Source organism: Propithecus coquereli, unplaced genomic scaffold, assembly GCF_000956105.1.
Source record: "Propithecus coquereli isolate 6110/MARCELLA unplaced genomic scaffold, Pcoq_1.0 Scaffold285, whole genome shotgun sequence".
NCBI lineage: Eukaryota > Metazoa > Chordata > Mammalia > Primates > Indriidae > Propithecus > Propithecus coquereli.
In genome coordinates, this window is record NW_012148452.1 from 213713 (window position 1) to 232442 (window position 18730).

The window sequence follows — 18730 nt, forward strand, 5'->3', positions numbered from 1 at the left end:
CAAATTAATGTTTCTTTCTGATTTCAACACTATCTCTTTCCATCCCACCATACTTTATTAAAAGATAAAGAGATAAAGGAAAGTGGGGAAAAGAAGGTAGAAATAATGTTGTTTGACATTGAAGATTGACTAGCAGAGGGGAACATCAGAGCTCTAGTTTTTATTGTCTATCATCTGGGCTGTGATCTTGACCAGTATACAGTGAGGCTATTTTCTGATCTATGAATTAGAGAAAATAATTTATCTAAGGTGGTTGGCAAAATTGCTAACGAGCTTTGGGAAGCCCTTGATAAAAGAGAACAGAAATACAGGAATTGAAGGATCATGAAAGGTAGATAGTAGAAGTTGAGAGTATGAACATTTATTTGTAGACAACAAAGAAGAAAGCAAGTCCTTTTTAATTGTTGTTATATGAAGTAATAGCAGTTACTAAATGTGTCCTCAGACATGTGAGAAACAGAAAAGATTTATACTTGAAAGGCTATTGATACTTAATTCTGCCTTGGTCTTTTTCCCTAAGTAAAAATAGGGACATCATTTTCACAAATACAAGGTGGAAAAGAAACAACCAATAGGAAGATCAGTGAATATAATTGCAATAGATCATTAGATATTCTCCCCATACATTGTCTAATTTGCCATAGCTTTAAGGCTGAGAGCAGTTTCAAGGTTTCATTTTATATCATCTGATTGCCATACATGCTATCTTCATGTGTACTGTTAATCTCTCTTTATATATTAAAATGAAATGATAATCCATTTTATTATTGTGAAATGTTTATTCTGGTACTATTGAAATCTCCAAGAAAATGTTATCCATCTGAAAAGAAGTAACTTGGACTTTGCCAGCATATACTTCCAAAAGGAGTTAGTTTTTATTGGTCTTTTAAGCTGCTATCTTGACAAGACTCTGGAACTTTGAACTAATTTTACTTTTACTCCAGAGCATAGTCTCACATTACCAGTTATTACTTAAGGCAAAATACATGTTCATATTGGAGGATTTGAATACTTTGGGGTGGAATTTAAAGAGAAATCTGTCATTAGAGGACTGTCATTTCATCATGATAATTTTTTTTTACTGTCATTTTATTTTTTAAGCAAAGTTAAACCTCCTCCACAAATTTCACCCAGCAAATCAATGGGCGGAGAGTTTTGCGTGGCTGCTATTTTTGGGACATCCAGGTCATGGTTTGCAAATAATGCAGGTCTGAAAAGAGAAAAAGGTATGTATTTTTACTGATGCTCAAACTTTCCATGTGTAACTTTTGATTCTTAAAGAAAATTGATAACAATTCTTCGAGAATAATCTTATACCCGATAGTTCAGAAACCTATTTTTCCATTTAATTAGCATGTCTCTCCTCAACTACACGAGCCTGATCAAGAAGAAAAACTATCCTCTCACTATAGATGTGAAATGAATTGTCCATTGAGTGATTTTGTTTTGTTTTTTAGGGTAACAGTCTACAGATGATCTCAGTGCTATCAATTCCATACCCATTTTATAACTTTTATATTTTTACAAGCTAATTTGACTTCATTGTCTATGAAGTGTGGAGAGGGAAAGCCTGTTATCCCTGTTTTAGAGATGAACTTGAGATCACCAAATTTAAATATCTTAGCTAAAAGCACTAGTAAGCATGTGATTGAATCAGAGTTTGAAACCAGATTTTCTAACATTAAATCTTAAAAATAACCAACAACTCTGCCATGTTTTTAAAACATGATGAAAAACAGCCTGGCGCTGAGAAATAAGGTCAGCTTTGTGGTCACCATTGCTCCTTTGAGTTGATATACAGTAGTCCCTCCTTATCCTTGGGGCATACATTCCAGCACCCCCAGTAGATGCCCGAAACCTTGAATAGTACTGAACCCTGTACAGTACTATATTTTTTTATCTGATAACTGTGACAGTTACTAAGTGACTAACGGACTGGTAACATATACAGTGTCGATACACCGGACAAAGGGATGATTCATGCCCCAGGCAGGACAGAATGGGACAGCGTGAGATTTCATCATGCTACTCAGTGTACAATTTGAAGCTTTTGAGTTATTTGTAGAATTTTCTATTTAATATTTTCAGACCGAGGTTGACCACAGGTAACTGAAACTGAATTGCACATGGGGGGGGGGAATTACTGTAGTTATTTTTTAAATCTTTGCTTTGATCACCAGGATCAATATCTAAAACATTTCTGGGATTGATGTTCTAGTGTGTTTCCTTATTGTCTCTGTATAGAAGAGAATGCCTACATTAATGAACCAAGCATGTAATTTAGAATGTTAAGTTATGATTTTCTCATTATTTTAGTATTATTAAAGTAGGTCACAACCTGCGTTGTTACTGGGGCACTTCTCTGGTGAGTTCCACAGGCTGTATTGTTCTTGACAAAATGGCTCTCCTTTATGCTTAATACTGGCAGCCAGACATCAGCCCTTTCTCTTGTTATCGCCTTTCAGTGACCCTTTCCTTGGTAATAGGATCTCAGGCACAGCAGGTTCCTTACCTAAGTGGGAGAGGATACTGTAAAGTATGCAAGGCTTCCATTTCCTTATCCCATCTTTATTTTTTTGTTACCTCCTTAGGTTTAATGATGCTATCGAAAGGACTTTTTGTTACTAGTTAAAACCTTCTGTGAAGCTCGATTTCAAATGTTTCTCCCTTCTGTTCTAATTACCCTTTTAACTTGCTACTCCTTTATGTCCCACTGGCTGGTCATTAGCCATTTTCTCAAATCAGCTGTAATTGATTCGTCTGACATAGAGATAAGATGACCCACCCAGCATTCATGAGTGATTTTATATGCTCCTAGGTTTACTGTAAAACCCAAGATAGAGGACTAAACCTGTTTTGGTAGTGAGTACATATGTATTCCTTATAAAGTCAGTTGATTAGATCCATATTCAGCACCTGACTTCTCGAAGTGTGGTTGATCTTCATTTACCACAGAGGGCCAGTGATCCTATTCAAAGAAAAGAAGTAAGAGGATTTAGTGGAGGGTCTGTGTGTGTGGGTGTGGGTGTGGGTGTGGGTGTGGGTGTGTGTGTAAAATAGACTTTTATTTTTTAGAGCAGTTTTAGATTCACAGCTAAATTGAGCAGAAGGTACAGAGACTTCCCATATACTTCCTGTCCCCAGACATGCAAAGCCTCCTCCATTTATCAACACCCCCCACCACAGTGGTATATTTGTTTCAACTGATGAACCTACATTTACACATCATGTGCTTTTTTTTTTGTTAATTTTGATCCAGAAATTTAAGTTTTAAATTTAAGTTTCTGAGAGAAAGTTGATGGGACATCAGGCTGATTTAGGCATACAACTAGCCTTTCATGCAGTTCAGTTGGTACTTATCCAATGTAACTAATACATTATGCCTTTTCGGTCAGTCTTTCCCTGTCCTACCTGATATTGTTAATTTTTCATAATGTAGGACAAATTTCATGGTAGACAAATACAAAAGACTTTTTCACTACATTAAAATTTTGGCCTTAGGTATGTCATTTTTGAAATAAATTGCTTGAGAATTGAAAATATTTGGTAGCATAGAGATTTTCAAATTCATTAGCATCTACTTATAAGAGGCAACCTTTAGGCAAAGAGCAAGCACGATATTAAAAAAAATTCCTGTCTTTTCATTTTCTCTGATCAGCCTCAGGAGCAGATTAATAAGCAAATACTTGTAAAAATTATGCTGTGTTCCTTTTATGACATTATCACACATCCAGATTCTGTTTCTCTGTTTATAGACCAATCCAAACAAGTTGTAGTTGAGTCCCTGTACATTATCAGTTGCTATGGAACCTTAGTGGAGCACATGATAGAGCCGCGGCCCCTCAGCACTGCCCCCAAGATTAGTGATGACACTCCACTGGAAATGATGACATCACCTCGAGCCAGCTGGACTCTGGTTAGGTAGTATCTCCTTTCTTTTTTTCTCTTTTTAAGAACTTTATTGAGATGTGGAAGATTAAAAGTGTACCATTTGATAAATTTTGATATATGTGTACAGCTGTGAAATCATTACCACAATTAACATAATAAATGTATCCATCACTCCCAAATGTTTCTTTGTGCCCCTTTGTAATCTCTTCCTTTTGTCCCTCCTTGTCTCTATGGATTAGTTTATAGTTTCTAGGATTCTATATAAATGGAATCATATAGTATATACTTTTTTTGGGTCTGGCTTCTTTCATCTAGCAAAATGATAGTTTATTACTTTTTCATTTAACATATTTTACATATAATAAAATTAACTGTAAGTGACTTTTCAAAAAGCTGTGTACCCATCAGTACAATCAATTTCCTCATCCCAGAAAGAAACCCCATACCCATTAGCAGTCAGTCCCCATTTTCTCCAAACCCTTCAGCCCTAGGCAACCACGAATTTACTTTCTGTCTCTGTGGATTTGCCTGCTGTGATTATTTCATATAAGTAGGAACATACAGTATTTGACTTTTTGTGTCTGGCATCTTTCACTTAGCCTGTTTTCAAGGTCTATCCACGTTGTAGCATATATCATAACTTCCTTCCCTTTTATGGCCATATAGTACTCCATTATATGGTTATACCACATACTGTTTGTCCGTTTATTAGTTGATGGACAGTCCCACTTTGTAGCTAACATTAGTAATGTTGCTATGAACATTCCTGTACAGTTTTTTGTGTGGACATATGTTTTCAATTGTCTTGGGTTTATCCCTTGGAGAATATCTCCATTTGAATTCCTTTCTCTTTGTACCTTTGTGTACCTTTTCTTGGAAATGTGCTTCCCCTATTTGCAGTCTCATGCTCACTGAAAATAGAGCGTAGCGTTGAGACAGCCATTAAGGGGGGAGGGGGAATAGAAACTGATATAAATGACTTGAAGGTTTCCTTTAAAGTGATTCTCCAAGATACAATGGTTAAGCATCATAGAAATGTTTATTAAGAATCTAAGTCCATCTTAAAAATGCATAATGATTAGACTCTTTATAAACTAGCACAAAGATGGAAAAATGAAACCTGGAATAAAACCTGCTTAATAAATAGTTCATTGTCTAGGAGAGAAAAAATTGCTCCTGACATATATCGAAGGAAACAGACAAAAATGGATATGAAAATGATCCCTGTCCTTTTGACATTTTAAAATATTCTTATATTGATTTTTGTAGGCTCCAGCATTCTTTACTACCGCTTTACTGTGCTGGATTGATCTGATCAATATCTGATTTATCAAGCTTATATAGGAGTGGGCAGATCTGATTAAAATTACTGCACTATCATTGTTGAAATAGTGACTTATTTTGAAACTCAGATGCTAATTTGATCCATAATAAGTCATCCATTTACACAACTGTTTTTTGAATTGTTTTTACCTGTCTTATTTTATTTTAAAAATATACATACTTTAAGAATAAAGAGGTTAGAAATTACATAAAATTAGGACTACTTAGTTGTAACATTTGAATTCTACACTTCCTCTCTGTTTAATCTTCTGAATGTCTTGTCTATCCTATTCGAGGGTCTTCTGCTGTTAAGCTACTATTGACTTCATCTTATTTGTGTGAAACACTGCCTGCCACCTTTTTGTTCTTTTTGAGCAGATGGCCTTGTGTTTCAGGTTTCAGCACGTTCATTTTAATGATTACAAGTTTATTTTAATGATCACAAAAATAGTGTGACTTTAAATCAGTGTTCATCAGTGATGACTGTCATGGTGATTTATATCCCATCTATTAAGCTTAAATATTAATATTCTTCTGCTGTTTCCTTAGAACCCCTCAATGGAATGAATTGCAACCACCATTTAATGCAAACCACCCTCTGCTCCTCGCTGCAGATGCAGTACAGTATTATCAGTTCCTGCTTGCTGGCCGTAAGTAGTTCAGATTGTTTTTTTCCTTTCGTATGGTCTATTCAGATTTCATCTTAAAATGCTGGCTTTTAAAGCAGCCATTACCACTGGTCTATAGGCCATAGGCCTTAAACAATCAATCTGAGGCAAGTAAGATATTTAATAGAAATGTAAACCATAAGCCTTAGCACGCATTAAGTATGTCTCTGGCTGCTTATATGTTGTACCCAGGAACATAAACCTGCGATGATAATAGTTAAGTTGATGGAGAATATCTGGTGGGCTCAAAAATTTAAAAAAAACAAAACAAAACAGCATGAGAATGTTATTATATAATAAACAGTTTCATAAAGCTTGGCATCTGTTTCTAACATAGAAAAACCTTTGCACTTGAAGAAAAACCTGCTGGCATAGTTTTTACACTTGCACTTTTCATTGTGAAAGCTATGCCAGCAGATTTTTCTTTTTGTAGAATTTCACTTGCAATAATGAAGTAATGATTTCAGCTACATTGGTTTTTTTGTTTGTTTGTGTACTTTCATGTCTAAGCCCTGACATCAGTAGAGACTGACCTGGGTTCAGGGAGCTAAGTACAGCCTTTAATATGGGAGACATGAAAAGACAATTTAATATTTATTATCTACTTTGTGTTCATAGAATTAAAAATTCTTTCTAATTATAATTCAATTTTGTAGGATAGACTGAATCCTTAATTTAACTCGATGCCTCTGAGTACTGCATGTTTTTAAGAAAATTTCTAAAAATCAACATTGACATGTTTTTAATAGAGTTTGTTGTATTCAACTTATTATCTTGCCTGGTATATTATAAAGCATGAATTAAAACTGTTGTAGAACTATTTTATTTTATTTTTATAATGTGTTATATATTATACTGGAAATTTTATAGACTTTGCTCTAAAGTTATGAAACTCCACAACTGTAATAAATAGTTGGCAGTCTTGCTCTCTCATTTAGTTGAACTTACTCCTTCTTCTAGTGCATTTTTATTGAGTGCCTACTATGTGTCAGGCCCTTGTGATTTAAAGATAAATAGTGTATTGCTTCTGTCCTCAATGAACTCACTAATTTGGAAGACAGATGTTTAATAAAAAATAAAATGGGATAGGTGTCTCAGTGGAGGGTTATACATTGAACTATGAGAGCAGTGACATAAGTTGCCAAAGGCAACACAGAAGGGTAATACATAAGTGGTTTCAGATTGGTTCAAGAAGCAGAGAATGTAGAAGTTGTTAGTTTCTACATTTTTTTTTTTTTTTTTTTTTTTGAGACAGAGTCTCATTGTGTTGCCTGGGCTAGCGTGCCGTGGCGTCAGCCTAGCTCACAGCAACCTCAAACTCCTGGGCTCAAGCGATCCTCCTGCCTCAGCCTCCTGAGTAGCTGGGACTACAGGCATGTGCCACCATGCCCGGCTAATTTTTTCTATATATTTTTAGTTGTCCGATTAATTTCTTTCTATTTTTAGTAGAGATGGGGTCTCGCTCTTGCTCAGGCTGGTCTCGAACTCCTGAGCTCAAACAATACGCCCGCCTCGGCCTCCCAAAGTGCTAGGCCTCCCACCGCACCCGGCCAGTTTCTACATTTTTAAGCGTAATTTAACTATCTCATGGACTGGAAAAAACATGACAGGTATATGATATGAAATAAAAATCATGAGTATGTTTTCTACTACCTCTCAAAGGGGCAAAAATAACTAATTGTTGAATTAAGCACAGTTCACTCAGAGTTAATACTGGTTTTTGTTTTGTTATTTTCATATCTATTAGGTCTGTTTAGTAGACAAACGGTAAAAAATCTGAAATATTTAAGAAAAAGATATGGGCTAAAAAGTATAACTGTCTCTCTTAATTTTTCTTGTCCCAATGATTAAGCTGATTGACATTACATGGTGGTTGATTTTAGCTACCCTAAATACCCTCATCTAGTTCTTAGAACAACAAAAATCTCCAGTTATATAGTTTAAGAATCACCACTGTTGGCAGTAGTAAGCCATCAAATGTTTTCAGTCATAGGAATGAAACTATCAGAATTGTGTTTTAGAAAGATCACTGTGGTAGCATTGCAGCAGGAGGTTCAGAGGAAGGTAGTGGAGGTTAGGTGATCCTGGAGCAAAATGAGACCTTTAATTAAGGCTGTATTGCAGAGAAAAAAACAGGACAGACCTGTAAGGTGCTGAAGAGTGGGAATAGAATAGAATTAGAGACAATTTGAAAAAAAATAGTTACTCATGATTCTGTGATTTCTAATTAAAATACAGAATAGGACAGGTCCTCAAATTACATCAGTTCATTCGTTGTTTTGTTATAACATTGATAAGAAAAAAATTGCTTCCTGCCCAGGACGACTGCCTGCATGGGGTTTGCATGTTCTCCTCATATCTGCTTGGGTTTTCTCTGGTTTTCTCCCACATACCAAAGACGTGCGTGTTAGATTAATTGGCATGTCTACATTGTGTCCCAGTCTGAGTGAGTGTGTGTGTGTGTGAGTGTGGGTGCATGTGTGAGTGCACCTTGCAGTGGAATGGCATGCTGTCTTGAGTTGGGTCCCACATTGCACCCCGAGCTGCTGGGATAGGCTCTAGCCACATGGGACTCTGAATGAATGAATTCAAACTATCGTAAAATAAAAATTCTTAAAATATGTAATAAATCATACAAATATATGATAATCATACGTTGGCATCATTTATGAGAAATCATGCTGTATTTATGAGAAAAGTGCTCAACAAGCCCTCCATATTATTGTTTTTGAACTTTGTCATGGTAGGACGTGCTCCTGACAATTTTTAGTTTGCAAACATTTATTCTTTGATTTAACTCACCACCGCCATGACCATCATCACTCACTGATTCACCAAAAATTGGGTAAATAATTATATTACTTTTATTAATCTTTTTAAAATGTATGTATAGCTTACACTTAATTCAGTGTTTAATATTAGAAGTGTTTTGAGTTTTCATTTAGAAGTTTGGAGATGTTTTTGTGACCAGAAATACACCATGGGAACTTAAATTTTGTTTATATCAATTAGCCTGTGTTACAATTGGTTTCATTATATGTCATTTTGCTTAATCACAGTTTCCAATAACTTATTGTGTAATGCATTTCATTGTAAGCCTATTGAATTCCAGATGGACTAGTATTGGGATAAGGATGAAAGGCCTGGGTTTCAGTTCTAAACCACCCTTCAACTTGATAAATGTAAAGTATCAATTATAATACTTGCTCTTTTAAGAGGTGTTATGATCAATGAAGTGATGCTAAAGTCTTTTTAAAAACTACAAAACAATATATACATTTAAGCATTATTATATGCCTTTGTTTCTTATCTCAGAAGTGCATATTTTCAAATAATGGACTTCTGGGATTTTAATAAAATTTATAAAACCCTTTAGTATTTGGCAATAATAATGGAATACCTATTCTGACTATGTGATTCTGATCATGTTGTAAATACCTGTTATCTAAGTGACAGACAATAATTAATATGTTTTGTAAAATGTAACTACAGATATAATTTAATATGTAAAAATCTAAGAGACAGATAATTCTGTAATAATTATTATACTGCTTCTTTATATCCAGAGTGAAATACGTATAGCCTAGATTTTAAAGTCACGTTTTCTACATATAGAGATAAGCTATTTGCTTGAGAGTTCTGGACGTGCCAGTATGTTTCGTGACTAAAGCAATTAAATATGCAAAACATGGACATTCGGGTCAGTGCAGTAAAAGATTGAGATATAATTAGTAAAAGCAATAATAGTGCCAGTTTCAAAAGATTGCCTTTACCTGCCCATCTGTTGCACCATTTCTGCAAGTTAGAGCCTTATTACAAAGACTTTATTACTCTCTTTCTCTCCAGTTTCCCTTACTGAAGCCTTTGAAAAGATATTGTACCTCTTAAAACACAACTATACCATACCTGGTGCCAGGAAGTTTTTTGTTTTACTTAACCATATTGAAAACCATCTCTTATTTTCCAAATTAAAGACTTCAAATAAATGAAGACTTTAGAAATATCTTTCTGAAAGTATTTTCAAACACAGTCATCTGTGGGGGATTGGTTCCAGGACCCCCACTGAATACCAAAATCCACGGATGCTCAAGTCCCTTATTGGTATATTATTTGCATAGGACCTAAGTACATCTTCCCATATACTTTGTCATCTCTATATTACTTATAATACCTAATACAATGTAAGTGCTATGTAAATAGTTGTTATACTGTATTGTTTAGGAATAATTACAAGAAAAAAGTCTATACATGTTAAGTACAGGCACAGCCATCCTTTTTTTCCTGAAAATTTTCAGGCTGTGCTTGGTTGAATCCATAGACACGGAACCCATGAATACAGAAGATTGACTGTTTAACTTTTTAGTAGAACTCTAATACAAACTTCACAAACATTGTGAATATTTTCTTTTGTTGTATTTGGATCTGCGCATCAAGTGAAGCAGACTTTTACAAACTCCGGAAATTATAATAATAGTAGACAAAGAATGATGGAAATGGGAAAGAGACTTTGTCTCTGTGAGAAAAGAGTTGGAGAGCAGGATGTTTAGCAAGGAATCTCCACTCCCTTTCCAGTTCTGTAACCATAATAAATACACTGCTAGTTGATAAACAAAGTTCTGCATATGTGGCAAAAGGGTGGCTTGTTGCCACATGCTAAAGACTTCTTACCTAACCTAACCTTAATGTAAACGAAGTAAAATTCTGTATTCTTAACTCTAGTAACATTTCCTACTTATATTAATGGGATGGAATAACCAAACTAGAGGAATTTTGACATATATTGAAGAATTTTGCCGTATCATAAATTGATACACCAAATTGAGGAATTTTGGTGTATCATAAATTGGATCATACTAGAATGCTTCATACAGAGGTCACTATAGAAGCAGAGATGATTTTTTTGTTATTGGGTCGAACCTTAAGAAATTGCCATTTTTAATAAGTAAAAAAGTCTAATATAAGCAATTTCATAGATTAATTTATATATGCAAACTGAATGTATAGATGGTAGTCTAGTCTTGCAGTTTAGCTCAGTAAGATAAAACTCAAGAATCTATAATCCAAAAGATGTTTTGCTTTGGTCATAAAAGTTTGGGGACTAGTTTATAAAAAGATCACATCAGAAGACATTAGTAATTTTTGTGTTAGCACTATATTTACTCCTTTTTCTAACATAGGCATTTGTTTCAGTGTATTCCTTTGCCAAAAACAAAGATAAACCGTAGAACAAATCAATAAATATCAGCCAGCTTTGACTATGATCCCAAATAGACAATAACTTTTTCTTTAGTCTGCTTTAGAGCTTCCAATTTGTAAATTAAAAACAGGGTTTACTGGGTTGACTTGGGAAAGCTTTATTTTGAGGAAAATTAATGTTTCCTCCTTTTCTTTCAGGTAATTTGGCAGCAGCTGTATTTTTAAGTTGCTGACATTAACTAGCTTTGTGGGGGAGTGGGTATCAGACTGGACTTATTTCTAAGTAGACAGTCTCTGGGTATGTGAGAAGTTCTCCCTACACTTACTGAGTTTTATTCGTAACAGAAATAGAAATATACATTCATTCTACAGACATATACCTTTGATATGCAATAGAAAAGTGATTTGGATCCATGGAACTTCCTCTGTTTTATTGGGAGTATAAGTTTTTCTTCTACCTTTAAAGACAATATAGGGAAGGTAGAACCTTTTAGATATTTCAATTTGATCTCAAATTTTTGGAGGAAAATAGTGTTCTTTAATTTCATTAAGTATTTCTTGAGTTTCTAGTTGAATCGTAGCTCCCCACTGAGATGGAATAACAGGAACAGATTTACTTTCCTACCTGAATCAACAACAAACAGAAATGGAAATAATATATGAAACAACTGTTTTCAAGTCTCTTGGCATTAGGGAATGAAGGACAGTGATCCCTGAGAGATGGTAAACAAGTGAGACAAGCCCTGCAGTTGCCTCAGTTTATTACCTTGAAAGTTTCTAGGCTGTGTCACTGTTAGGGGGAAGTCACATGGAACCCAGAGGACTCCCTGAGTTGAGGAGACAGAACTGTGAGTCCAGTAGGACCAAAGAAGAGCAGGTGCCAGCAAACTGCCTTTTACTCTTATTGTAAATAAAGTTTCACTGGAACACAGCCACCTCATTTCATTTATCTGTATTGTCTATCACCACTTTTAACCTATAACACAGAGTTGAGTAATAGTAACTGAGACCATATGACCCATGAAACCCAAAATATTTACTGTTTTCACACCCTGACCTAGAATTTGTTGGGGAGGATATCAGACAGGGGAGATCTACACAGACAGAAAACTCTGAAGATCTGCAGAGAATCCTCCACTCCTCCACTAGTATTCAACAATTCTGATGGGTATGAGGAAACTATCCGAAGCCTAGGATACAACTGTTAGAGAGTCTTAGAGGGCACATATAGTCACACAGGATCAGGATTGTGACACTAAAATAGTTATTATAACTGTATTCCATATGTTCAAAAAGTTAAGTAGAAATGTAGAAATAAAAACTTATCTCTGAATATAGTAAATGGATACTTAGACCTAAATATAAAAAACTTCTAGTTATGAAAAACTCAATGTCTGAGGAGAAAGCTCCATTGCATAAGATTGAAGATAGATTATGAGTTGCAGAAGAAAATATTAGTGAAGTTAAAGATAGAACAAGAGAAATTATCTAAAATGAAACAGAAAGAAAAACAGAATTTTAAAAATGTATCAGCAAACTCTGGGACAACATATACTAGTAATCAGAGTTCTTAAAGAAGGGTTGGTGGGGCAGAGGAAATAATAGGCAAAAAAATTTCCAAATTTGATAGAAACTATAAAACCACAGATAGAACAAGGTCAATAAATTTGAAGAATCCTGAAGAAAGCCATACACTAAAGCACATCATAATGAATTTGCTCAAAATCATTGATAAAGAGAAAAATATTAAAAGCAGCAAGAGAAATAGAAATGCTACATATCAAGGAACAAAGAAACAGATTTCTTTTACTTACTGAAGGAAAACAACTGTCAACACAGAATTCTGTACCTCCAAAAATCTTTTAAAATGAAGGCAAAATAAAAAATTTTTTAGATGTGTGAAAGCTTAAAGAATCTATCAGCTATAGACATGCTCCATATGAAATGTCAAAGGAAGCCCTTCGAGCAGAAGAAAAATTACTCCAAAGGGAAAGGGATTAAGAGCACCAGCAATGGTGAAAACATAGGTAAATAGATGAGATCTTTTTCTAATTTGTAAAAATTTTAAATGTATTAATAATTGTTTTAAAATGTAATTTGCTGTTAACAGAAGAATAATATGAGTGTATTGTAGTCCTTAAAAATGTATATATGTATAAATTAAAATAAAATGTATGACAACAAAAGCATAAAGGCCGAGAGGGTGGGAAATGGGACTGTCCTATGGTAGGGTTTTTATAGTTTATGTAAGTGGTATAATATTACCTGAATGTAAACTGCGATAAGTTAGAAATAATGAACACAAAAGCAACTACTAAAATAACAAAAACAAAGCGGTGTATCTGATAAACCAGCAAAGGAAATAAAATGGAAACAAGATGATGTAATTCTAACCATACCATTGCTCGCATTGGTTGTAAATGATCTAATCATCCTAATAAAAAATCAGATTGTCAAACTGGATTTAAAGGCAAGCCCTGATTAATATGCTACTTATGAGAAACACTTTACAACTTGGAGTTGCTACGTTAGTATCAGACTAAGTAGAACACCTCACCCAACAACAGAACACACATTCTTCACAAGTGCACAGGGAACATTGACCATGTTAGACTTGGGCCATAAAACATATCTCAAATTCAAAACGTTTCAAGTTATACAAAGTATATTCTCTGATCACAAAGGAGTCAAAGAAATGAATAACAGATCTCTAGAAAAATCCACAAATATTTAGAAACTAACACACTTTCAAATAAGTTATGATTCATAGCAGATATCAAAAGGGAACTTAGAAATTATTTTAAATGGAATGAACTTGAAATCAGAATATATCCGTATCTTTGAATACCACTCAGTAAAAAAAAATAATAAATGTGGATTGAGCTAGGTCATGCAACAAGTTTGATTACTCTCAAGGAAATTATCCCAAGTAAAAAAAGCCAATCTCAGAAGTTTGCATATTGCATGCTTTCATTTATATAACATTCTTAAGATGACAAAATTATAAGGATGGTTAGCAGATTAGGGGTGACCAGGGCTTAGGGACAGGGTGGGAGAGAGGGAGTTGAATGCCCCTAGAGAGGATTAGCACAAGGTAGATCCTTGTGATGGATCAGTTCTGTAAAGTTGATTGTAGTGGAGGTTACACCATGTGATAAAATTGGATAGATCCACACACACATAAAATGAGTGTAAAACTGTGTATGTAAATCTTATAACATCTGAATAAGTGTCTGGATTGTACCAATGGCAATTTTCTGGTTTTGCAGCCGAGTGAAGGTTACACAGAACATCGCTGTATTGTTTTGTAACTTCTTGTGAATCTTTAATCATTTCAAAATAAAAACTTTAAAGAAAAACAGAAGAATTTGTGAGATGGCACTAAATTAGTGCTCAAGGGGAAATTCACAGGGCTAAATGACTATTTTATAAAGGGGAAAGGTCTGAAATCAGTGACCTCACTTTCCACATCGAGAAACTAGAAAAAGTAGAACAAATTAAAGCAGAACAAAGAAAATAGGGAAAAAGGAAATAATAAAGATCAGAGTGTAAATCAGTGAAATAGAAAACATAAAGACAGTAGAGAAAAATCTGTGAAGCCATGATGTGTCTGTCTTCTGCTTAGGGTTTGTGGAATTCTTGGATCTGTGGGTTTATCATTTCCATTACACTTGGAAATTTTTATGCAATTATATCTTCAAATATTTTTCTGTCTCCATCCTTCTGTCTTTTGGACTCCAGTTACATTTATGGTAACCACTTAATACTTTCCCAGGTCACTGAATCTTTGTTCAGTTTTCTCAGTCTTTCTGTGTTTGATTTTGTGTAGTTTTTATTTCTATATCTGAAAGTATATTAATTCCTCTTCTTTGCTATTAATTTCATTCAGTATTTTTCTACTTCAGATACCAGTTTTCAGCTCCATAAGTTTTATTTGGGTCTTTTTTGTATTTTTTTATTTCGTTCTTCATTATCTACGTGTTTGACCATGTGGACTATCATGGAACCTTAGACAGCATGTCATGTTAGAAGGCAGCAGATGAGAAGTAAAAGCAAGTGATTTAGTAGGAACTACTGCAGAGCATGGTGTAATGAAAGTCTTGGGACAATGATTTGGAAATTAGAAAAGAGGATCCTGAATTGAATTAATCATTCTAAAATATCTAGCCTGACTTTGAAGTAGTAGTGTTACTTTGACAAAATCTTAGTTTTTATTATACTAAAGACAACTAGGTCTTTGTTTCTTTTGAGTAGCTGGGCTGTCTATTGATTTATCTGCTTTAAAAAATGTGACTGCTTCACTATTCTCTTGGACTTCACTAGCATTTTTATTTTGATCTTTATGTACAGTGAAGCAGATAGGACTTAAAGCTATTATTGAGCTTTGTCTTACACATAGAAGTACTAAAATCATAAGTTAGCAACATGATTAAGGTTAGCTTCTAGGGATCTTGATTCCCAGCTAAATTTTGTACTGCTGACACAACCATGAGACCAGAAAGAACCAATATTTTTCATTCTAATATAAAGTCACGTTTGGATTTAGAAAGAAGCCATTTTAAAATATTTTACTATCCTGTTGTTTCATTGGTTTTGCAATCCATTGGTGATATATTTTCTGCATATTGCTATTACCAGCTCTCTTCCTCCCCTCCTACAAAAAGGACAATGATACAAAAAGCTTTCTTTTTAAAAAATTTTGGTCTTTTCTACCATGGGTATTGTCAGTGCCCTGGAAAAGCTATTAAATATGCAGCAATTTTCTTTCGAGCTACTCCCTTTCAAATGTCACATTAGTTTTAACCTAACATCCTGGATTGCATTGCTATTGTGGTATGTACCAAATATGATGGAGGTACTCAACAATATTTCCTTGCATTGTCCATAATAAATATTTGCCCAAGAGTGGGTAGGGGTGGAAGGGGAAGAAAGAAATGTTTTTCTCTTGTAGAGGAAACTTGTAATGTAGAACTTATTTAAAGAGTGTTTATAGTCCATTGTTGGCCATAGGGTGTGTCATACTGCTCTATCCAGGTTTGAAAATCTGAAGTGGTTAAGAAAACACTTAAGGTTGAATTATATTGGTAATTTCACAAATTTATACTTAACTTACAAAGTGATATATGTCCTTCCATAGAGAAATGATTTCAGTGAAATGGTGTTTTTCTTCAAGAAACTAAATATTTGAGACTTATAGAGCCTGAATTTAGCCACATGTATGTTTTATAGCTTGGGGATCATTGTGAAATTAAAGTTTCTTTTCAATGAAAAAATGTCAGATAGTTAAATGAAAGTATCATCAACAATCTGCAAGCTTTATAAATGGTGGATTTAAAAGTTTGTATTAGATTACCCCTTTCCCTTTGTGCTTATGGGATACATACTTCTTATTTATTTCCACATCTTTACATAGATCTGAAGACCTATGGAAGAGTTCATTGAGTTTTTCTATCATTGCTGATCTTGAGATCTTTCAACTTTAAAAGTCCTTTTTTTTTTTTTTTTAATGACCTAACAATCTATACCCATTCTGAAGTGAATCTTGGCATTTTCTGCCATTTGCTTTAGAATTTACATGTTGGAAAAAAAATTTTTTTACATGTCACACCACCTTCCTGTCATAATTGCTCTCAAAATTGAAGTGAAACAAAATGAAAGTGTCTTAAAGGGCTGCTTTTTACTTTTAAATATCTTTCTTTATTTTACACAATTTAAAAAAAGTTTTTTTAATTTTTTAATTTTTTCTTTTTTTTTTTTTGAGACAGAGTCTCCCACTGTCACTCTGGATAGAGTGCAGTGGCATCATTGTAGCTCACTGCAGCCTCAAACTCCTGGGCTCAGGCGATCCTCTTGCCTCAGCCTCCTGCGTAGCTGGCACTACAGCCGCATGCCACAACACCCAGCTAATTTTTCTATTTGGTCTCGCAATTGCTCAGGCTGGTCTCAAACTCCTGAGCTCAAGTAGTCCTTCTGCCTCAGCCTCCCAAGAGTACTAGGATTACAGGTGTGGGCCACCACACCCAGCCTTATTTTACAAAATTCTATGTAATATTAATATCTTGATATTCTTCAGATTGTTGTATGACCTGCTATTTTTCAGGTGCAGTTGAGAGTAAGCATTTTTTTCATTGATGCTAATAATATTTATTGCGTTGCATTGACACATTTGACTGGGATAGGACATTGATTCTGATAGATTAAAAAAAGATAATCTGTTGGTTATAAATCCTGTAGCCATTAGTACCTCTGCTCCTGATATCATCTCCTCTACCCCACCTAAGTTTAAATTTCTTACAGATACTAATATCCCTGAATGTGCATTTTGACAGCTGGTTAGTGGGGATAGGGGATTAAGGGTACAGGGATATCTGTTTGCCCTTTTTTAAAAAAACAAGGAGCTAAAATAGAATGGTTTATCTCTGCTTACCTACAGTAACGTAGTGGGTCGATGTCGGCAGGAGCTTGATGGTTTGATGTAGCATCACTTCCATCAGTAAAGTTAATTGCTAATAAATGACTAAATGGAAATTTAGGGGGAATGCTACAGCTGTCTGCTATGTTAGTAGTAACAGGAGTTCTGGTGCCATTTCAGGGTCACTATTTGTATTTGTCTATCAGAGTTAGAACACAGTTGTTTCTCTCAGTTTCAGCCTTCTCTGTAGAATTTCTGTCAATCGTTTGACTCCATTAAGTGTGCAGAGGAAATAAAAGCCTGAATGACCAATCCACCAGGGGCTATGGATAGACCCTTTCTTTGTCCATACCCTGAACACTGCATTAGGTCTTATTATCAATTTATAATAAGTGACCTCTGCCCCCTGGGTCATTGAAAAATATTCAATGTGCTTTTCTGACACATAGGGCACCTTTCTCAACAGACATATGAAACAATGGGACGTGTGGTAGTCTAAAGAACTAGTATACATTGCAGGTTTTTAAATAAATACACAGCCTGTGCCAAATCACTATGGCAAATTTTTTTTCTTTGGTCTTGCATGGTTCATAAATGGGCCAAGAGGAGCCTAATGACTGGAAAATAAATGTATTCTTTTTCTCCTTTCTTTGTTATTCTAATTTTAAAAATTTGCCATGCTTTTAAATTTTGTTTTCTAGAAATGGTGTGCCTTCATATCTGATTTTGCATTTCCTGGTAGAGAACTATAGAAAGTCTTGGATATAGTGCATAGAGAGAGCCATCATCTTTGGAAAGTGTTTGCCACATCTGCTCAGGATGGCTCTGGAGGTTATCTGTGACATGTTAAAAACCTGACTTCTAGCCCTCTGTTCTGTCCAAACTGGTAGTGACCAAGCAGGAAAAGTATTTGACCCTTCTTTGGTTACTATAGTCCAGATTTCTTTTGTGATATAAATTTGGATCACCTACCAGAAAGCTCTGCATATCTAGTGGTTCTGTCTCCAGCTCCCAGTACATAGGTAGACTTGGGAAAAGATGGAGGTAGAATAGTGATTATTGGCTGAAATATAGACAGGAAGTAAGAAAACTATCATTTCCAGAGCTTCACAAAATGTCAGCTGAAGGGCAGCCTTCCAAGAGTTAGAAACTTGACGACCAGTAACTGTGTGGCCTTAATACAGTGCCTATGTTATATAATAATGGAAGTTAGTAATTTACCTGAAATATGTTAGGAGAG

The 18730-nt window shown here is 34.8% G+C and overlaps 1 protein-coding gene across 3 annotated transcripts in view; it reads left to right on the forward strand.

Annotated features, from left to right (window-relative positions):
- The window catches only part of BCAS3 (breast carcinoma amplified sequence 3), a 507686-nt gene that overhangs the window by 172912 nt on the left and 316044 nt on the right, over positions 1-18730 (forward strand). For all 3 annotated transcript variants that reach the window (XM_012648451.1, XM_012648453.1, XM_012648452.1), the window contains 3 exons: positions 1102-1226; positions 3756-3921; positions 5764-5864. In XM_012648451.1, coding sequence (XP_012503905.1) covers positions 1102-1226; positions 3756-3921; positions 5764-5864 — 392 coding nt within the window. The remainder of the gene's footprint in view (positions 1-1101; positions 1227-3755; positions 3922-5763; positions 5865-18730) is intronic.